The sequence below is a fragment of the Myotis nattereri genome (genome assembly GCF_964212035.1).
Source record: "Myotis nattereri genome assembly, chromosome: 1".
Lineage (NCBI taxonomy): Eukaryota > Metazoa > Chordata > Mammalia > Chiroptera > Vespertilionidae > Myotis > Myotis nattereri.
Window position 1 is genome coordinate 129030907 of NC_138075.1, and position 22441 is coordinate 129053347.

At 44.1% G+C, this 22441-nt stretch overlaps 1 protein-coding gene across 2 annotated transcripts in view; it reads right to left on the minus strand.

The window, feature by feature from the left end:
- Nucleotides 1-4123: 4123 nt before the first annotated feature.
- The window catches only part of LOC308534073 (uncharacterized protein), a 46329-nt gene continuing 28011 nt past the window's right edge, over nucleotides 4124-22441 (minus strand). For both annotated transcript variants that reach the window (XM_081112359.1, XM_081112360.1), the window contains one exon: nucleotides 4124-4339. In XM_081112359.1, the coding sequence (XP_080968485.1) occupies nucleotides 4178-4339 (162 nt within the window). In that variant the 3' untranslated portion in view covers nucleotides 4124-4177. The remainder of the gene's footprint in view (nucleotides 4340-22441) is intronic.

The following is a 22441-nucleotide window of genomic DNA, read 5'->3' on the forward strand; positions in this document are numbered from 1 at the left end:
AAGTAGGGGATGAGGCAAGGGAGAGAAGGAGAAGATGGAGGGACAGTAAAAAGAGAAGGCTCCCTCCCCTGAGCCACAGAGTTGGAGACAACTCCTTTAAGAAACCAAGAAACAAAATGCACTGCTCTCCACGATGTCAACAGCACTGAGACTTGTACTAACTTAAAAAAATTCAGTGTCAAAGTGGACGGAAGATTTCCACAGGGTTTCCCAAAGAGCTCAGACCCTTCTCCTCACCACTGAATCTCCCACACATACTGATGGGTGAGCCGAGCGTGAAGCAAGGATAGGCATCTCTCTCCACCACTCTCTAGAATCCCACATGTCACATGCCATTTCCAATGTGGCCATTGGTTGTGAGAACAATCTTGCCCTTTGCTAGATGCGAGGAGGCTGGGATTAGGAAGCAGGTCCTTTTCTGCTTCCCCAGAGCCCAGGCCCTGGGCCTCTCCCACACAACCTGAAGATAGCTGCTCACATCTGCTTGGTGCCTCCCCCACTGAGCACGCCATCTGTGATGTGAAAGACACGGGAGGTCTCCTGGCTGAGGAGCTGCTGCAGCCAGAGACCCGCAGAAGACTCTGGGGTCCAGTTATGAGGAGTAAACCCCAGAAAAAAATCTTCATCCTGAGCTGGGTCATGTTAAAAGAAGGATTAAGTGAGGAGGGCTAAAAACAAAATTTTTCTTGTAAACTTAACTTTGCCCTAAAATACCCATGTGTGCTGATGTCCTGAGAGCTGCAAAGGGGGTGGTTGTAAAGATAATGGGGCTGGAGGAAAACTGGAAGAAGAACAAGGACAAACTGTGATTTTCCCACTCTAATAATGTATTGCTGTGCCAGTAATGCAGAAAGATGCAGGTACACTGGAGAGGGCCTGGTGGCACTGGGGCGATTTGGGAGGAAGAAGAGCATTAGTTTTCTATAGCTGACCTAAAAGTAGTTACATTTACTGGTATGCATAGGAATGAAGATGAAAATGCATACTGAGTTATGAAAAGAGAGTGAAAACAATAAGAAGAAACAAAAATATCTAAGCAACTTTTTGAGATTGCAGTAATTTAAATAACCAAGTAAATAGACTTGAGACAAGAAATTTAGGTTTAAACCTCCTCCCCCCACCCCAACCCCCGGCCACCAACCAAACCAAAGCATCACTGGTTAGTACATTGGGAATTATTTTTCAAGGAAGTCATTACAACACTCAGGATTTTCTTCCGCTTCAAGAACTTTGCCCAGAGAAGAAGGAATCCTCTTGCACTGCTGGTGGGAATGCAGACTGGTGCAGCCACTATGGAGAACAGTATGGAGTTTCCTTGAAAAACTAAAAATGGGACTGCCATTTGACCCAGTGATCCCACTTCTAGGAATATATCCCAAGAAGCTGGAAACACCAATCAGAAAGGACATATGCATCCCTATCCTATGTTCATAGCAGCACAATTTACAAATAGCTAAGATTTGGAACCAGCCTAAGTGCCCATCAGCAGATGAGTGAATTAGAAAACTGTGGTACATCTACACAATGGCATACTACACTGCTGTAAAAAGGAAGGAACTCCTACCATTTGCAACAGCATGGATGGAACTGGAGAGCATTATGCTAAGCAAAATAAGTCAGTTGGAGAAAGATAAATATCACATGATCTCACTCATTTGTGGAATACAACGAACAACGTAAACTGATGAACAAAAACAGATCCAGAGACAGAGACGCATTGATCAGATGCTCAAACCTCAGAGGGAAGGTAGGGGAGCATGGGGATAAGGGGGTGAGATCAACCAAAAGACTTGTATGCATGCATATAAGCCTAACCAGTGGACACAGACACCAGGGTGGTGAGGGCATGAGAATGGGGAGTGGGGATGCAAAGGGGGATAAAGACACATATGTAATACCTTAATCAATAAAGAAAAAAAAAACTTCATCCTGACTATTTGCATGACTTTTGCCAAGTTACTTTCTCTTTCAGACTCACTTTCCTCAGTTCTGTAAAACCAGATGAAAATCACAAGTATCTTACAGGGTTGTGGAGGTGATGAATGTGACTACATATGAAAACAAAGCACTTTACAACCTGAAAGCTCTAAACAAATGATGATAATGACAGTCCTTAATATTTTGAATTTTACCTTGTCCTCATAGAGTCACATCCATGGGGGTTATGTTTTTTAGAGTAAAGTTTAGGAGTCGGTGCTCAACTTAGATGACCCTAAACATTGGCCACTGATAGAATTAGAAACACCAGCACCCTGGAATTGGCATCAGGAAATTCTAAATCTAAAAATCACCATGGGCCGTCTTTAGGGGGCTGTCACACACCATTAGGTGCCAACCTACATTATTTGTAGTATAAAAGGTGAAAATAAGCTTTTGAAAGAGAGTGTGGTCAAGCCAAAGTGAATGTCATCAAACGCTGAGTGGCTGTGATAAGTGTAGGAAAAGGGAAGGCACCACCATCCCTCTGGGTGCTCAGGCCAAAACTCATGAGTTACAGGGAGGGGAAATGGGAGTTATTGTTCAATAGGTACAGATTATCAGTTTTTAAAGATGAATCAAGTTCTGTGGATGGATGGTGGTGATGGTGGCACAAGGTAAATGTGCTTAATGCTGATGATCTGTACACTTAGAAATGGCTAAGATGGTAAATTTTATGTAATTTGTATTTTGGCACCATTTTAAAAAATTATGAAAAAAAAACAACCCATCAGCCACCTTTGATTCCTATATGTATTCATTAATAAGATGAGATAACCTGAGGAGAGATTTTGAGAGGATGGGAGAAGAGATTCTGAAGTCAATGAATGCTGATATAACTATTTTGACTCCTTTTCTGGTGGCCTGGAAGCAGAGGTGTTTCTGAATTCCAAGTTTTTTCTTGCCCAGGTGATGCCTTCATCACAGCTTCCTTCACAATCTTCACTATACCACCCTCAGGCATTCAAACTCTCTGGTCCAGGGTGAATAGCCTCACTTTTCATTCCTCAGGTTGGCTCTGGGTTAGAGGAGTAGGAAATATAGGGGGGAAGACATGTAGAAATCTATGTATATAAAACCCTAATATGCAAATAGGCTGAATGGTGGAACAACTGAACAACCAAACAACTGAACAACCAGTGGCTATGACGTGCACTGACCACCAGGAGGCGCACGTGGAACATGGCAGGCATCAGCAGCAGGTGGCAGAGTGAAGAACATGGCGGGCATCGGCCACAGCGGGATGATGGAGCAGGTGAGCAGGGATGCCAGACCAAGGTGGGGCTCTGGTCGCTGTCATTGGGACGAGCCTCTGGTGGTTACTGAAAGTTCTTTGCTCCCATGCACCATGGTCCTGTCCAGCACTCGCACCCACTGCCAGCGCCGGCCCCGCTTGCATCCGCTGCTGGCACTGGAGCTGCCACTCGCACCTGCTGCCAGCGCCCAGTGCCGGTCCCAATTGCTCTGTACCGTCAGCAGGTGAGAGAGGTGGCTGCCATCCCCGATCTCCCCTGAGGGCTTCTTCACCTCCCCCTGCTCCTTAGGGGGGATCAGGGCAGCAGCCACCGCTTATACCCACTGCTGGCACCTGCCCCAATCGCTCCGCACCATCAGTGAGTGCAAGCAGGGCCAGTGCCATTAACACATGGGAGCTGATGGCGGGAGCGGGCTGTCAGCAGAGAGGAGATTGGGAGCTGTGGTGGGAGGGACTGGGTGGGGAGGCAGAGGATGGGCTGAGACCCGCCCCTGTGCCCACCCCTGCCTCCCAACCCACAGTTCCTTTCAAGATGCACAAATTCCTGCACTGAGCCCCTATTCTAAAATAAAAAACAAACAATCCAGCACTCGTTTCCATAACAGAATGATGTGACTTGCAGTGATTTTCCCTGAATTTCTGGTCAAGAGGAAGACTTACCAGGCTTTCACAGACTCTGGAGGCTCATATTTTGGATGTCCTACCCCAGTGGTTTCACTGTTGAACGACAGCAAAAGCAAACAAGTGAATACTCTGGAAGCAGGATTGAAGGCTTTGGCCAGAGATAATGTCCCAAATCCTGTGTCAATAGGTGATGTATAACACATGATTCACATCCTGGCAGGTCCAAAGCTAAAAATTAAAACAAATAAACCAGAGCAGACTAGGAAGCCAGTTTGAAAACTGCCCATACTTTATTTTCTGACACGTCTTTATGGAGAGTAGCTACAGGCTTCCACAGGCTTCCACCTCAACACCTGTTGCAAACACTGGAAACTGCAGGAGCCTCAGGCATCGGGAGTGGAAGAAACCTTTGCCTTCCCAAATGATCCACGAGGAAGCAGAACACGAAGCAGGTGGTGCTTCAGAGGGATCTGAAGGCCGATCCTGTAAGAGACATGACAAGTGAGGCCCGAAATGCTGTGACTTGTGAATGGTTCATTCCCTTCAAAGGGACGGTAAACTGGAACAGCATTTCAAGGATGTTAAAAAGTTGTGTGTGTCTGTTTCTTAATTTACTTTTGAGCCACTAAGTCAGCGGTTCTCAACCTGTGGGTCGCGACCCCTTTGGGGGTCGAATGACCCTTTCACAGGGTTCGCCTAAGACCATCCTGCATATCAGATATTTACATTACGATTCATAACAGTAGCAACATTACAGTTATGAAGTAGTAACGAAAATAATTTTATGGTTGGGTCACAACATGAGGAACTGTATTTAAAGGGCCAGAAGGTTGAAAACCACTGCACTAAGTCCTCTCAGGAATTTTTCTTGTGAAAATAATCAGTCAATTCCAGGATACTATTTTACAGAATTGCTTATAATAGCAAAGAAGAAAAATTGGCAATAATTTAAATATTATGTTGGTTAAATAAATGATATTTACTACCATGGAATATTATGAAGACATCAATATGATGGTGGAAATCTATTTATTGATGTAAAGAGATACATATAGCTTGGTAACATGTATCAATGCTCCAAAGAAAGTACACAGACTTTAACTTTTCCTCTCTTAGAAATTTATCTTCAAAAATAATAAAAGCACAGGATATTCAGCACAGCAGTGTTGACTGTACAAAGCTTACTGTTACAAACATTGCTGTAACATGAAGTCCTATCAACTGAGACTGATTAAATATATCCTATCTAATAAAGAGGGAATATGCTGATTGACTGTCACACCTTCACAAATGGCGGCGCCCACAGCCAATAAGGAGGGAATAATGCTAATTGAGTGCCATGCCTTCAAAGATGGTGGTGACCAATCCCCTCAGCCCCACTGGGGCAGCAGGTGCGCAGTATGGCCAGGCCTGCCCCCAGGCAGGTCCAGCTGCTCTGCGCGCCTGCCTCCAGAGTCCCCTCAGTCCCCCAGCCACCCAGGGCCGGCCGAGGCTTGCACTGCCAGCAGTGGCAGCAGCAGAGGTGTGATGGGGCATCTCCTTTCCCTGATCTGTGGGTCACCTCCCACTCCTGAGGGCTCCCGGACTGTGAGAGGGGAAAGGCCGAGCTGAGGGATACCCCCCTCCAGTGCATGTATTTTCATGCACCAGGCCTCTAGTTATGATATCTACACTAATAAAAGGGAAAAATGGTAATCGGCGTACGGCGATACCGTTTTCATTGGCTAATAAGGGCTATATGCAAATTAACTGCCAACTATGATTGGCAGTTAACTGCCAACAAGATGGCGGCTAATTTGCATATGTAGGCACAATGCAGGGAGGCGAAAGGGAAAGCAGGAAGAAGCCCCCTGCCACTGACAGTGATCTGAAACCCAGGGGGAAGCTAAGAGCTGGGGGGCAGGGCAAAGGCGGCCCTGGGGCCGCCTTTGCCCTGCCCCCCAGCCATGATCGGACAATCAGGCACCTTTGCCGCCCTGGCCAGTGATAGCAGGAAGTAGGGGTGGAGCCAGCGATGGGAGCTGGGCACGGTCGAAGCTGGCAGTCCCAGGAGCTAGGGGTCCCTTGCCTGGGCCTAAAGTAAAGCCCACGATCGCGGCGCCCCCCGCTGCCACTGCAGGTCCCCGCTGCCTGGGCCGGACGCCTAGGCCAGAGGCGTTAGGCCTGGGCAGGGGCGGAGCCTGCAACCACGGGGAGCTGGGGGTCCCCTGCCCAGGCCTGACACCTCTGCCGGAGGCCTCAGGCCTGGTCAAGGGGCCGATCCGGTGATTGGTGATCGGAGGGTGATGAGGGTCAACTCCTCTGGCTGAGGCATCAGGCCTGGGTGGGGGGCGGAGCCGGGAATTGGGGGGATATGATGGTCCCCTTGCCCAGGCCTGAAGCCTGGGTCAGAGGCATCAGGGTTGGGCGGGGGGTGGAGCAAGCGATCAGAGGGAGATGGGGGTCCCCTGTCCAAGCCTGACACCTCTGGCGGAGGCGTCAGGCCTGGGCAAGGGGCCGATCAGGCGATTGGAGGGTGATGGGGGTCAATGCCTGAGGGCTCCCAGTATGTGAGAGGGGGCAGGCTGGGCTGAGGGACACTCCCCCCCCCCCCCACACCCAATGCACGAATTTCGTGCACCGGGCCCCTAGTAATTATATAATGGACTATCATGCAGGCATTAAAATTATGCTGTAATTTATCTTTGTTGCACAGAAAGCTAACTGTAATATTAAGTGGAAATATTTATAAAATAGTAAATATTGTATAATTCCATCTTGGTAAAAGAAAAATAGCTATAGAAAAATTGTGTTTGTGTGCATGTGTACATATATACACACCCTAAATGTGTATTAGTGATCTCTGGATGGTGGAACGTTTAGCAATCTTTTGTTTATTTATTTATTTTGAGAGCATGTTTATTAAAACTGGTGGCAGTGAAACAAGGAACGGCTTAGGATAGAAGAAGCAACAGGAGAGCCCAGGCTGGGCTGCTTTGGTTCTCTAAACATGCTATAGGAAAGAAATGCACCAAGGCCGGGCTGCTTTAGCTCACTGGGCAGTCAGAAAAAGGGGGCCTGGGAGACTGGCTCTGGGGGTTAGCCAGGGACCACCTGGGGACCCTTAGGGTTCGGTGATTCTCAACCTTCTGGCCTTTTAAATACAGTTCCTCATGTTGTGACACAACCATAAAATTATTTTCGTTGCTACTTCATAACTGTAACGTTACTACTGTTATGAATCGTACTGTAAATATCTGATATGCAGGATGGTCTTAGGCGAACCCTGTGAAAGGGTTGTTCAACCACCAAAGGGGTCCTGACCCACAGGTTGAGAACCGCTGGTTTAGGAGATGCATGCCTGCGAGGGAAGGAAGGCATAGGCATGCTCCTGGGAGGGAAAGCTCCAACCTTTCCTTTTTTATGTTTGTTTTTCTAATGGAAATTATTATTTTTATAGTAAGAAAATGCAACAGTGCCACTTCCATGATTTTTAAGAAGCATACAAAGATAATACTTAAGAAGTCATTCTAAAGCATTTCTCAATCTTTTTTTCATTAGCATTCTATAAGGAGCCTTTTGAGACATACTTTCCTAAAGACTTCCCCCCCATGACATTTTCATACCACAGATATATTGCATATTTCCTTATGTACTTTATGTACATCTGCTTTATTCATAAAAGGACTGTGATTTTTGGATCCTCAAGAACCAATCCCTGCCCTCTACCTTGAAGGCAATATTGCCCCTGTTAAGAGTTACATTCTCTCAAAGGAGAATAAGAGTTTGTGTACAGAAACTTGGTAACCCTGAGATCCTAAACTTCCCTAGGATTTCTACTTCATTTGCATGTATTTCAGTTTTTACGTATATACGCCAGGCACCACCTCCACATATTCTGTCCAAATTCTCTTCAACAACCACATTTCCTGAGGGGCTGGAGGTACAATGTAAGTCTGGTGGACTCACTCTGCCGGACCTTGCTCCCTGCTCTTAACAGATGTTAAGCCCAGTAACACGCCATATATCCAGTTCCTGCATTTCCTGCTGCATCTGAGCGACCCTTCCCCTGTTATCCAAGCCTGTGACCAGGCTCCAGGAGGAAGAGTATTCCACGCTGATTCTAGAAGTAGGGGCCAGTTGGCCACCAGTTCATCTCCACTGTTAGAAACAAAGGCCTATTTAATTTTTGCCTTTTTTGTAATCATCAGAAAAGTTGGGTTAAATTTCATTTTTTTAAATGTACAAATACATTGTAAAATCTGACATTTATTCTCCTTTCCACATGCCCCAGGGAGAAATGATCACATCCAGAACTTTGAGAAATTCCCTGTGCATCTGAGGGAGGAGGGGAAAACGAGGGAAGGAGGAAGGGGCTGGACTATCATAAAGCAGTTTCTCTGGGTCCTGCCAGAGAAAGCCACAGGAATTTGCCAGAAGACAATCTTTCTGAGGGACTAATTCACAGCTCTCTTTCTTCATGTTCCACCCGCTGTGAAAACGTTCTGATCATATGCCCTCTGATGCTTTCAACTGTGAGTTATTGCTACGAATGGGGTTGAAGGAACAATTAATGACACTCCGCTCTCCTGTGAGCATGGACATTAAGAATATACACAGGAGGATGGGGATCAACGCATGAGTGGCATTGCTGTGTGTGTGCCGGTGGCCAAGCGGGCTTCTGGCTGCTCCTTCCCTGTGATGAATAAATGCATGGGGTCCCAGGCAGAGTGTGAGCTGCCCCCACAGGGCCGGCTACCCAGTGTGCCTTTTAATTGGCAGAGGCAGGATTGAAAGGTGAGAAACACAGCTCACAGAGGACAACCTCTGGAGAAACAAAGAGATGTGGCCTTTATGAGAGTATCCACTTTTATTGAGCTCACCAGTCATGAAGAAAGGATGGAACAATCCCTCAGTCTCCCACCACCTAGCCAGACACAGCAAAGAGCCAGTGGGAAGTAGAGGGCAAGCAGCAGTTCCCTGAGAAGATGGGGGTCTTGGTCGAATTTCATATTTTATGGAGGAGCTTTGGGAAAAGAAGAAAATGATTCCTCCTGTGGAATACGAGTTTCCATATAAATGTTATTCATTCATTCATTCATTCATTCATTCATTCAACATTTATTGAGCTTCTATTTTTTTTTATTAAGATATTACATATGTGTACCCTCTAACCCCCCCCCCCCCCCGCTCATCCCCTCACCCCCCCGTTGTCCGTGTCCATTGGTTAGGCCTATATGCTTGCATATAAGTCCTTTGGTTGATCCTTCCCCCTTGCCCCCACCCTCCCCTACCTTCCCTCCAAGGCCCGACAGTCCAATCAAAGCCTCTCCGTCTCTGGATCAGTCCTTGTTCATCAGTTTATGTTGTTCATTATATTCCACAAATAAGTGAGATCTTGTGGTATTTATCCGCTCTCCAGTTCCATCGATGCTGTGGCAAATGGTAAGAGTTCCTTTTTCTTCTTCCTCTTCTTAAAGAATACCTTTCAGCATTTCATATAATGCTGGTTTGGTGGTTATGAACTCCTTTAGCTTTTTCTTATCTGTGAAGCTCTTTATCTGACCTTCCATTCTGAATGATAGCTTTGCTGGATAAAGTAATCTTGGTTGCAGGTTCTTGCTATTCATCTCTTTGAATATTTCTTGCCACTCTCTTCTGGCCTGCATGGTTTCTGTTGAGAAATCAGCTGACAGTCGGATGGGTACTCCCTTGTAGGTAACTGACTGTCTTTCTCTTGCAGCTTTTAGGATTCTCTCTTTATCTTTTGCTCTTGGCATTTTAATTATGATGTGTCTTGGTGTGGTCCTCTTTGGATTCCTTTTGTTTGGGGTTCTCTGTGCTTCCTGGACTTGTAAGTCCATTTCTTCCACCAGGTGGGGGAAGTTTTCTGTCATTATTTCTTCAAAAAGGTTTTCAATATCTTGCCCTCTCTCTCCTTCTGGTACCCCTATAATTCTGATGTTGGTACGCTTGAAGTTGTCCCAGAGGTTCCTTACACTATCTTCATATTTTTTGAATCTCTTTTCTTTTTTCTTTTTCGGTTGGGTATTTTTTGTTTCTTTGTATTTCAAATCTTTGACTTGATTCTTGGGATCCTCTTGTCTGCTGTTGGATCTCTGTAAATTATTCTTTATTTCAGTCAGTGTATGCTTAATTTCTAGTTGGTCCTTTTTCATGTCCTCCATGGTCTCACTATACTCCTTGAGGGATTCATTAAATTTATCGGCGGTTTCCATAAAATTCTTGACAAACCTTATAAACGTGGCCTTGAACTCTATATCCAGTCGTCTGCCCTCCTCCGTTTCTGCCAATTGTGACCTGTTTCTTTGTCTCCGCATTTTGGCTGCTTCCCTGTGTTGATAGAGTGGCCCTGCGCGCCAGGTGTCCTGTAGGGCCCAGTGGCTCAGCATCCCCAGTTACCTGGGGTGGACACTCTTGGTGCACTCTTGGTGCCTTGGTTGTTGTAGGATCACTGGGAGGAATTGACCTCCAGGCCAATTGGCTGTGGGAAGCAGCTGTGTCTGAAGTGGGAGAATGGTCCCCCTCTGACCACTGGGTACAGTGGCTCCTGGATCTAAGGAGGTGCTAATTCAGCCCCTGCCTGAGGCCACACAGCCGGAGCCGCGAAGAGGCTCAGCTGTGAAGCAATGCAAGCCGCTGCGGGGCCTTGGGCCTTCTCTTGGAAGTTCCGGGTCTGCTTGGCTGGGCTGTAGTTAGGTACATTCACATGCAAAAGCCTCTGCTGCAGCCTGGGTGGGGCGGGGTCTCAGGGAGTCAAAAGGGCAGAGAAAGAAGCTATGGCTGATTCTCCGCGCCCGGAGTCGCGCGTCTCAGTGTCCCGGTAATGGCTGCAAGCACCTCTGAGGGAAATCCGCCCTCAAGTTCACCGGCTGCCGCCTGACAGAGCAGCCTCTCCCCGTATGAGTCCTGGGTCCCAAGAGACTTCCCAGAACCGGAGTTCAGAGCAGTCGGGAGCTTGTGATTCAAAAAGACAGCCGCGTCCTCAGGTGCCACCCCTTTTCCGCGCACGCGCAAGCCGCCGCCGTACCTCTGCACTCAGCCTCCGCAGCTCCTCTGGCTCTCAGTGTGCTTTTCTTTTCTTCTAGTTGTAGAAATTACACTCAGCCAGCCTTCCTGTTGTTCTGGACGATGTTTGCTCCATCCTTTGGGATAATTTTCAATTGTTGTGGGAGGCGACTATTTCCCGGTGTTTATCTATGCCGCCATCTTAGTTTCTCCCATTCAACAAATATTCTATTGAACCTTTATTATGTGCCAAGCGTTATGCTAAGTGCAAGGGACACGAACAAGATGAAACATAGCACTTCTGTTCATCCAGTCATTAACTCCCAATTTTCTGCAACCCCAAATGCTAACCCTACAAAAAAATTTTAAAAGGTTGAAGGAAATGGCTCACTGTCTGAGAGCATTCACATTACTGTGCTAAAAAGGAGAGGAGAGGAGAGGAGAGGAGAGGAGAGGAGAGGAGAGGAGAGGAGAGAGAGAGAGAAAGAGAGAGAGAGAGAGAGAGAAGAAGAAGAAGAAGAAGAAGAAGAAGAAGAAGAAGAAGAAGAAGAAGAAAGAGGAAGGAGAAGGAGAAGGAGAAGGAGAAGGAGAAGGAGAAGAAGGAAAGAAAGAAAGAAAGTCCACAAAATGACTGATTTCACAAGTATGGTCCCCAGGATATGTTCAGTTCCAGAAAAAATTCACAGAAAAGCAAAGCAAAGGATACCTACTAACAGAAGGGAAAAGCTGAGGTTGATGGTATAGTTGTGGTGGGAGAAAAGAAATAAAAACTAGTAAATACTTACTAGTAGGAAAAACACCTCTTGCTGGAAGTGACTTTTATTGTTTTTAAATTTTATTAATCCCTTTTTTAACACTGTAAAATAATTTATATATATGTCCATATATACATATCACAATGTATGTGTATTATGTATAGTGATTATCTTAACCAAGAAAAGGGTAATTTATATTTTCTAAAAGAGTATATAATGCTTTAAGAAGTTTTCTGGAAAACTATTTAAAACATAGAAACAACTTTCAGTTTCATTGAATATATGTTCATCTGAAGAACTTATTTATTGACTGGGCTAAAAAATTAAATGTTAGTGTACATTTTCCACCATGGGTTAGTCTTCTAAAGTTCCCATTGTCCTAGAGGAGTAAGGAAGGTTAAATTAAAGATAAACCATGGCCCAGCTGCTGTGGCTCAGTGGTCGAGTGTCGACCTATGAACCAGGAGGTCAATGGTTCAATTCCCCAGTCAGGGCACATGCCTGGGTTGCAGGCTTGATCCCCAGTTTGGAGAGTGCAGGAGACAGCCAATCAATGATTCTATCTCATCATTGATGTTTCTCTCTCCCCCCCCCTTCCTCTCTGAAATCAATAAAAATAGGTTAAAAAAACACAAAAATATTAGAGCCCTTGCCGGTGTTCGCAATGGTTAGAGCGTTTGCCTGTCCACTGAAGAGGTTTGGGTTTGGTTTCTGATCAAGGGCATGTACCTGGGTTGCCAGTTTGATCCCTGGCCCTGGTAGGAGCTTGTGGGGAGGCAACCAATTGATGTGTCTCTTTCACATTGCGTTTTTCTCTCTCTCTCCTCCCCCCATCCCTCACTCCCTTCCACTCTCAAAAAAGCAATGGAAAAAATATCCTCGGATGAACATTAGTAACAACAAAAATAACATAGAGTTCTGGGAATATATCCTAAGAATCCTGAAATACACTCCTATGTCCATAGCAGCGTAATTTATAATAGTTAAGATTTAGAAATAGTCCAAGTGCCCATCAGTAGACCCAAGAGTCCATCATGAGTGGATAAAAAAAGCTGTGGTACATTTACACAATGGCATACTATGTGGCTCTAAAAAAAAGAAGGATCTGTTACACTTTTCGACAGCATGGAGGGAGCTGGAGAGTATCATGCTAAGAGAAGTAAACCACACAGAGAAAGACAAGTATCACATGATCTCACTCATATGCAGAATCTAATGAACAAAATAAATTGACAAACAAAATAAATCCAGAGGCACGGAAGCATGGAATAGACTGACAGATCTCAAAGGGAAGGAGAGAGGGGGATAAGAGATTAACCAAAGAATGTATATGCATATATGCATAACTCATGGACACAGAATATAGTGTGCTGAAGGCCTAGGGTGGAGCAGGAGCCGGTGGAGGAGGCAAAAGAGAGAAAATGGGGGACATCTATAAAATGCTCAACAATAAAAATAAATTAAAAAAATAAACCATAAAGTATTAAAAGAAAAAATAGTTGCAGTTTTATAATTTTGGGTGGGTAGGAGGTGGAGGGAAGGGGCTTTCTACAGATGTGGCAAAACTCTAAAGTCATAAGACAAAAGTTTAATCAATTTAATTACATAAATATTAATATTTCTGCATGGCTAAAATTCCAGCTAAAGCTGGTTTCTATATCCTTATCAGTCCTGAGTTCTAAACATTTTTACTATGGAAAAATAGTTAGAGAAGAATAGAAGGAAATATAAAAATAAGATTACATGGCCTCTCTGGGTGAGTGTGGGCAATTTTTTGTTTACATTTACACTCAGTAAAACTACTGAAATGATAATGAAGGGGAAATAAGACATGTGGGGGTGGGGCTGCCAGGCCCTGAAAAGGTCCGGAAGCCTAATATAAAAGGAAGACTTCCTCCATATTGACTCACTCAGGATTTGGGGAACTCATCCCTGAGTCACTGTACTAGTACATCTGAAAATAAAGGGGTTTTCCTGAATCTCCGAGTACTCATAGGAACAGAAAATAGAATGGTGGTTACTAGGGGCTGGCAGGTGAGGGATTGAGAAGATGTTAATCAAGAAGTACAAGTTTGTGCCCTGGCTGGTGTGCTCAGTGATCAGAGTGTCAGCCCTCGCACAGAAACGCCACAGGTGAGATCCCTGGCCCTGGTCGGGGTGTATGTGGGAGGCAACCAATCCATGTGTCTCTCTCACATCAATGTTTTTTTCTCTCTCTTTCTCCCTAACCCCTTCTATTCTCTTTAAAAATCAATTTAAAAAATACCCTTGGACAAGGATTACAAAGAAAAAGTACAAACTTGCAACCAGTAGATAAATAAGTCCTGGAGATCTAAAGCACAGCCTAGTGAATGGAACTATATCAAACTAAAAAGCTTCTGCGCAGCAAAAGAAACTGACAAGTCAAAGAAGCAGCCAACCAGATGGAGGTGATATTTGTAAACATTAGCTCTGACAAAGGTTTAATCTCCAAAATACATAAGAGCTCATAAAACTCAACACCAAACAAACAATCCAATCAAAAAGTGAACAGAGGACCTGAAAATACACCTCTCCAATAGATATATGAAAATCTCCAATAGATATATGAAAAGATGTTCAACCTCACTGGCAATTAGGAAAATTCAAATTAAAACTACAATGAGATACCACCTTACAACTGTTAGAATGGACATTATCAATAAGACAAACAATAACAAGTGTTGGAGAGGTTGTGGAAAAAAGGGAACCCTCATTCACTGCTGGTGGGAATGTAGACTACTACTACCACTTTGGAAAGCAGTCTTGCGATTTCTCAAAAAGTTAAAATAGATCTGCCATATGACCCAGCAATTCCTCTCCTAGATATATACCCAAAAAACTCAAATCATATATTCACAAAGATATACTAGTATCACCCCTATGTTCATTGCAGCATTATTCACAGTGACCAAGACATGGAAACAACCAAAGTGTCCTGTGATAGCAGACTGGATAAAGAAGATGCTAAGAGAAAAGATGCTGGGGAGAAACCAAGATGGTGGCATAGGTAAACACCGGAGATTGCTGCCTCGCACAACCACTTCAAAAAGACAACTAAAAGACAAAACGGACATCATCCAGAACCACAGGAAGGCTGGCTGAGTGGAAATTCTACAACTAGAAGGAAAGAGAAAAGCATACTGAGACTCAGAGGAGGTGCAGTGCAGAAGTAAAATACAAAGGTGTGGAGGTGCATGCGGAGAGGGCTGGAGGCTGAGGACACGGTTGTCTTCTTCAATCTGGAGGGAGTCTCAAGCTCCCGACTGCTCTGAGCTCCAGTTCCAGGCGAGTCTCTGGGGACCCAGACTCATACAGGAGAAATGGGACTGTCTGGCATTAGATGGAATTCGAGGGCAGCTTTCTCTTGGAGGTGCTTGCAGCAATTGCCAGGACACTGAGAAGTGGGGCCTCTGAGGGCAGGACTGAGAGCAGCCATAACTGCTCACTCCACCCTGTTGATCCCCTGGGACCCCGCTTTACCGAAGCCATGCACGGAGGCTTTTGCATATGGAAGGCCCGGCCCTTTGCAATATGAAAATTACTTAACAAACTGCAGCTGGCCCAAGGCCCCATGGCAACTTGCATTGCTTCACAGCTGGCATCTGCTGGGTAGCCTCAGGCAGAGGCTAGATTAGCACCTCCTTAGAGATCCAGGAGCCAGTGTGCCCAGTGGTCAGAGTGGGACCATCCAGATTGCAGCTCCTTGGATCCATAAAGGACACATTCAGGGGACAAACTCAGTGAGCACCAAAGCCCCACTGAAGCAAATCTTGTCCCAGAGGGGTGTCTCTAGCACAGAAGTTCTCCCACTGCAGAAACAGCTGATTCTCATAGCCAATTGGCCTGAGGTCAATCCCTTCCAGTGTTACTGACAACAATCAAGTCTTAATGACAACAAGACTGTGCAGAAAGCCCACAAGGGGGTGCACCAAGAGTGTCTACCTCAGGTAATTGGGAGGCAGAGCCACTGGGCCCTATAGGACATCTAGCACAGAAAGCCACTCTATCGACACAGCGAAGCATAAAAAATTCTAAAACAAAGAAACAGGTCACAAATGACAGAAATGGAGGAAAGCAAACTACTGGATATAGAGTTCAAAACCACACTTTTAAGGTTTTTCAAGAATTTTCTAGAAACCGCCCATAAACTTAATGAGAACATCAAGAAATCTAGTGAGACCCTCAAGGTTGTGATACAGAACCAACTAGAAATTAAGCATACACTGACCAAAATAAAGAATATTACACAGACTCCCAACAGCAGACTAGAGGATCGCAAGAATCAAGTCAAAGATTTGAAATACGAAGAAGCAAAAAACACCCAACTGGAAAAGCAAAATGAAAAAAGAAACAAAAAAATCCAAAGATAGTGTAAGGAGCCTCTTGGACAACTTCAAGCGTATCAACATCCGAATTATAGGGGTGCCAGAAGAAGAGAGAGAGCAAGATATTGAAAACCTATTTGAAGAAATAATGACAGAAAACTTCCCCTACCTGGTGAAAGAAATAGACTTACAAGTCCAGGAAGCACAGAGAACCCCAAACAAAAGGAATCCAAAGAGGACCACACCAAGACATATCATAATTAAAATGCCAAGAGCAAAAGACAAAGAGAGAATCTTAAAAGCAGCAAGAGAAAGACAGTCAGTTATCTACAAGGGAGTACCCATCCGACTGTCAGCTGATTTCTCAACAGAAACTATGCAGGCCAGAAGGGAGTGGCAAGAAATATTCAAAGTGATAAATACCAAGAACCTACAACCAAGATTACTTTATCCAGCAAAGCTGTCATTCAGAATTGAAGGTCAGATAAAGAGCTTCACAGATAAGGAAAAGCTAAAGGGGTTCATCACCACCAAACCAGTATTATATGAAATGCTGAAAGGTATCCTTTAAGAAGAGGAAGAAGAAGAAAAAGGTAAAGATACAAATTATGAACAACAAATACACATCTATCAAGTGAATCTAAAAATCAAGTGAATAAATAATCTGATGAACAGAATAAACGGATGATTATAATAGAATCAGGGGCATAGAAAGGGAGTGGATTGACTATTCTTGGCGGGGAGAAGGGTGTGGGGGATGCGGGAAGAGACTGGACAAAAATCGTTCATCTATAAATGAGGACAGTGGTGGTTTGGGGGGGTTGAGGGCGGAGGGTGGGAGGGGAACCGGGTGGAGGGGAGCTATGGGGGAAAAAAAGAGGAACAACTTTAATAATCTGAACAATAAAGATTTAATTTAAAAAAAAAAGATGCTAAGAACTTTAAAAAGGATTTCTTATTATCTTTCCTAAGTTGATGGAAATTCAGGAGTCAGTGTTAAAAATGAACTATTGGGATTAGGGTGGCAGTTAGAGCAAGATTATCATTACTTTTTGTCCCTTTTCTCACTACTTATCTTTTCGATTTGCTTTGCACTTAGAATTTAAAAGCATTCTCTAATCTGGTTTATAGTTTCTCCTACTATATTAAAACCCATGAAGCTTGGACCCTATATTGATGCCCATATTTTATTGATTATTGATATTATCCTATTGGTCCTTTGCATTTTTGTTGATCCAAAATATCTGTTTCAGATTTTAAATTTGCATTAGACAGAGCTAAAACGTGCATTCTTAGTTTATTTTGTCTACTTATTGTTATCTCATCCCCTGTACTAGGTTTTATTTTTCATGTTCGTGAGCCACTATTTCTTTAAATTAATTTTCTGCAGTATAGAGTAATTATGTCTAACAAAAAGGAATTTAAAGCAACATTCATTCCACTCATTTAAAAGCAGTATTGAACTTTTGCTACGCTAGCATCAGAGTAAGAAGACAAATGATACAGGTTCTTTTCCCTCAAGAGTTGGTGCTTGGTAGAGGAAAAGAGGAAAAGAATAATCAAAAACAAAGCTTCCCAACTTGATGAAATAAAAACTACAGGAAGATCGCCATTATTAATTTCCATCCTTTTATAAATGAAATCTTAGCTTTGGTATACACCATTTGATTTAATTAAGTACATTTTTTTCTTTTTAAAAATATTTTTTTATTGATTTCAGAGAGGAAGAAGAGGGAGAGATAGAAACATCAATGATGAGAGAGAATTATTAATCAGCTGCTTCCTGCACCCCCCCACTGGGGATCGAAGCCGGAACCCTGGCATGTGCCCTAACCAGAATTGAACCCGGGTCACTTCATTCCACAGGCCAACACTCTATCCACTGAGCCAAATCATCCAGGGCAAATTAAATAAGTACATTTTAAAGAACTACGAGGGGGAGTCCTTAGGGTGAACTAGACAATGCTCCAGTCCTCAAGGAGTTGAAAGGGCTGGTAATGTGGATTTAGATTTCCCTGTACACCCAGCCCTTCCCAATTGCAAACTGACAGGGTTCTTGAGAAAACCAAATTTAAGGAATTGAGGATGGCACACACTGGATCATTAAGTTCTCCAGGGTTATGTAGTCTTTTCCAGGTGCATAAACTGCCTCTTTCTAGTATCCCAAGTTATTCCTGTGATGACTTAAATATTTAATTGAAATGCCAGGAGCTAGTCTCTTGGCTAGGTTTCTAAGTGGAATTCCCCTTACGCTATCCTCTATAAAACAAAATATTGAAGAGTTGCTTGGCTTTGTGTCTTGATGAATAATCATTGGGATAAGATGCATTTCTCTGGAAAGGAAAATATTGTTTATACTTCCTGCTGGACTTGGCTACTAGTTTCAGTGTTTGCTAAAATTCATACTGATTTCTCTTGAATGGATCCTTTTCTTTTGATGGCCCTCCTTATGTAAACCATCTTTGTTTTCTTTGGAGAGTCTATTGTTAGCAAAATTACCTGTTAATATTAAATATTAGAATGATTTCCTATTCCAGTGGGAGGGGAATAACTGCTGGTCCCCTTCCTTTTTTTGGCATCTAAATATTAAGAAAGAGTACAGCACCTGTCCTAGACTTGTAGGCTTCATCTTCAGAAAACTGTAAAACTCCAAATTCTTTGACTCCTGGGAATTCAACATGTTGCTTAAAACATTACTTTTATTACAGAAAATTCCTTGTCATTTTCTAAAAGCATAGATTTTCCTCTTACCGATAAGTTACTCCATTTTTAAACTTTTTAATTTAATTCTAAAATATTTCGTCATATTAGTTATGTTGTTAGATGATTCAATATTTACTTTCACTTCTTTTTATATGAAATCAAAACAACTATTTGGTTCACTCACATGAATGGTAATTGGTGAATAAAAGAAAGAAAAGCCGGTGTGGCAGTGGTTAGAATATCGGTTTGCACACGGAGGGTCAAGGGTTTGGTTTGAGGTCAAGGACACGTATCTGGGTTGCAGGTTCCATCCTGAGTGCAGGAGGCCACCGATCTCTCTCTCTCTCTCTCTCTCTCCTCTCTCTTTCTCTCTCTCTCTCTCTCTCTCTCTCTCTCTCTCTCTCTCTCTCTCTCCTCCACTCTCTCAGGAAATAGATGGAAAAAATATCCTTGGGTGAGGATTAACAAAAAAAAGGAAGAAAAAAAACAAACCACAAACCAAAAAACACATGATTGTTGTCTTGGCAGTTAGTTCATGTTATCATCCCCTAAACCTGGCTTTTCTTGAAATTTCCACTTTCCCAACAGTACTGATATAAATTGTCCCCAACAACGGGACATAAAGAAGGGACATAAACGAGGGATTTGCCCTCCTCCCAATAATTCTTGGACACCAATTGGGGGTCCTGCAATTTGACTCAATTCTGACAGTATCTATATGAAGATAGTGTCAGATCTCATAGGTAAGGACTCAGTCCTACAAGACTGCTCCCCCCCGCCCCCCCCCCCCCAACACACACACTTCAGATTCTAGTCACAACTTCAGGTTGTCACCTGTGTTTCTAACTGGCGATAAAGTGGAGGTTCCAACCACCTCCTCTTTGGGAATTATTTGCTAGAGTGGCTCACAGAACTCAGAGACACATTTTACTTAGTAGATCACTGATTTATTCTAAAAGGGTACAACTCCGAGGCAGCCAAATGGAAGAGAGCTTAGGTAAGTCAAGGGGAAGGGCGTGGAGTTTCTACAGCCTCTTCAGGTGACACTGTTCCAGCAACCCCCTGTGTTCACCGGCTCAGAAGCTCTCTGAACCCCCTCCTGGTTTAATGAGCTCTAATCAGGGTCTTCCTCTGTATTAGTCTGCTTTGGCCTGCACAACAGAAATTGATTCTCTCACAGTTCTAGAAACGAGAAGTCCACTGAAGGTCTGGTCCACTGAGGCCTCTCTTTTTGGCTTGCAAATGGCTATCCTCTTGCTGCCTCTTCACATGGTTGACCCTCTGTGTATGGGAACCACCGACCCCCAGTACCTCTCTGTATATTCTAATCTCTTCTAATGTGGATGCCTATCATATTGGATTAGGGCCCATCCTAACAACCTTATTTTAACTTAGTTACCTCTTTTAAGGCCCTATCTCCAAATACAGTCACATTCTCAGGTACTGGAGGTTGGGCTTCAACATATGAATTTTGGACTTACATGAATTTAACAGGTTCCTGGAGACAAGTTCAGAATATAATTATCACTTGTGTTTCTATGTGTTAGCAATTAACAAAAAGAAAATGAAATTAAAATGGAATTTATAATAACATGAAAAATGTAAAATATATAGTAATATATCTAAAAGATGGGTGTAATGTCTGCACTGAAAACTACGAAGCATTGCTGGGAGAAATGAAAGAATATGCCACATTCATGGCTAGAAGACTCAATATTATTGTCAATTCACCCCAAATTGACCCATAGATGCAAGGCAACACAATTAAAATCGAGCAGAGTGTGTTAGTTTCTAGTGAAAACTGACAAGCTGAGTCTAAAATTTACATGGGAATGTAAAGAAGCTAGAATAACCAAGTCAGTCTTTAAAAAGCAGTACGTGATGAACACTTTTACCACCAGAAACCAATTTACTATAAAGTTAGAGTTCTAAGGCATGGGACAGTACTGGCATGGGGAAAGTCAAGCAGATTGGTGGAATGGAATAGAGAACCCAGAAATAGCCCAAACATACAGTTTCATAACTACCCAATTTATGGCAGAATTTCTACTGAAACTCAGAAGGAAAAGGACAATCTTCTGAAAAAATGATGCTTGATCAAGTGGGTAGAATATGGAAAAAATAAAGTATCCCTCTTCCTTACTAAATATTCCAAGTTTAATTGAGTAGTATTGTATACCTAACTATGACAGGTTAAAAACTAAACTTTACGACAATAACATAGGATAATATCTTCCTGATCTTCAAATAAGGAATGATTTCTTAAACAGAAAATTGGACTACATAAAATTAAGAACTTTTGTTCACCAAAATAAACCATTTAGAGGCCCAAAAGGCAACCAGAGAGTTGTATACAATGTTTACAACACATATAACTAGTAGTTAAAATATATATATGGCCCGGTGCATGAAATTCGTGTAGGGAGGGGGGTTCCCTCAGCCCAGCCTGCACCCTAATCGGGGACCCCTTGGGGAATGTCCGGCAGCCAGACATCCCTCTTGCAATCTGGGACTGCTGGCTCCTAACTGCTCACCTGCCTGCTTGCCTGATCACCCCTAACTGCCCACCCCTGCTGGCCTGATCTTGCCCTCAACTGCCCTCCCCTACCAGCCTGATCTTGCCCCCACCTGCCTCTGCCTGCCTGATCACCTCTAACTTCCCTCAGCTGATGGCCTGATCTCACCCCCAACTGACCTCCCCTGATGGCCTGATCTTACCTTATGGCCCTCCCCTGCCAGCCTGATCTGACCCCTAACTGCCCTCCCCTGCCAGCCTGATCACCCCTAACTGCCTCTGCCTGCCTCATTGCCCCTAACTGCCATCCCCTGCCAGCCTGATCGCGCCTCCAAATGCCTCTGCCTTGGCCCCAACCACCATGGCTTTGACCGGAAGGAAGTCAAAAGTCCGGAAGATGGCTGGTTGACCTGGTCTAATTAGCATATTACCCTTTTATTAGTATAAATAGATTATATAGGATAGGATTGCTTAAATGGAGGAGGGGGGGAGCCTTTTTCAGCAGGAGGAGATGCTCTTGGCAGACAAACACACATAATCCCTATATCTGGACTGATAGCCAGCCGTATGCACTATACTGCCAAAGCGGTAATTAAAAATTGAACTGCTTTCTTACACTTTGGTGTAAAGTTTACACCAAACAGCTGTTGCCCTTAAAACCCCTCCTCAGCTCCTACCTTAGGTTCTGCCTTCGCAGTTCACCCAGATTTGGTTCTGATTGGTCGGTTCTATGCCAGTCAGCATCTCTGGGCCTATCTCTGGGCCTGATCAAAGAGGCAGGGCTAATCAGCACGCCCCTCCACCCCTCCTGCGGAGGCCCAGAGAGAAACAGGCGTGGCTGCTGGCAAAGCCAGGAGAGAAAGAGACAATGGCTAATCAACAGCTGCCACTGAGGCTGCAGATCAGACCTTGCCTCTGTCTTTGGACCACTCTCCGGGCCTGATCTGCAGCCCCATCAGCAGTCAGTGCTGGGTCACTGCCCCGGTACTGGCTGCAGTCAGTGTTGGGTAGCCACGGCAACCCAGCACTGACTTCCAGTGTTCAGTGATCAGTGGAGCCTTGGTCATTGTGGATGTTACGGACCCTGGCTCTCAACACAGGAGCTGCCAAGCTGCGATGACTTGGCAGCTGCGGTTCTCAGGTGACACACCTAGAACCAGAAGGGATGGAGCCCAATTCTGGGGTATGTCACCTGAGAACTGCCCTCTCACAATCTGGGACCTCTCAGGGGATGTCAGAGAGCCAGTTTCGGCCTGAT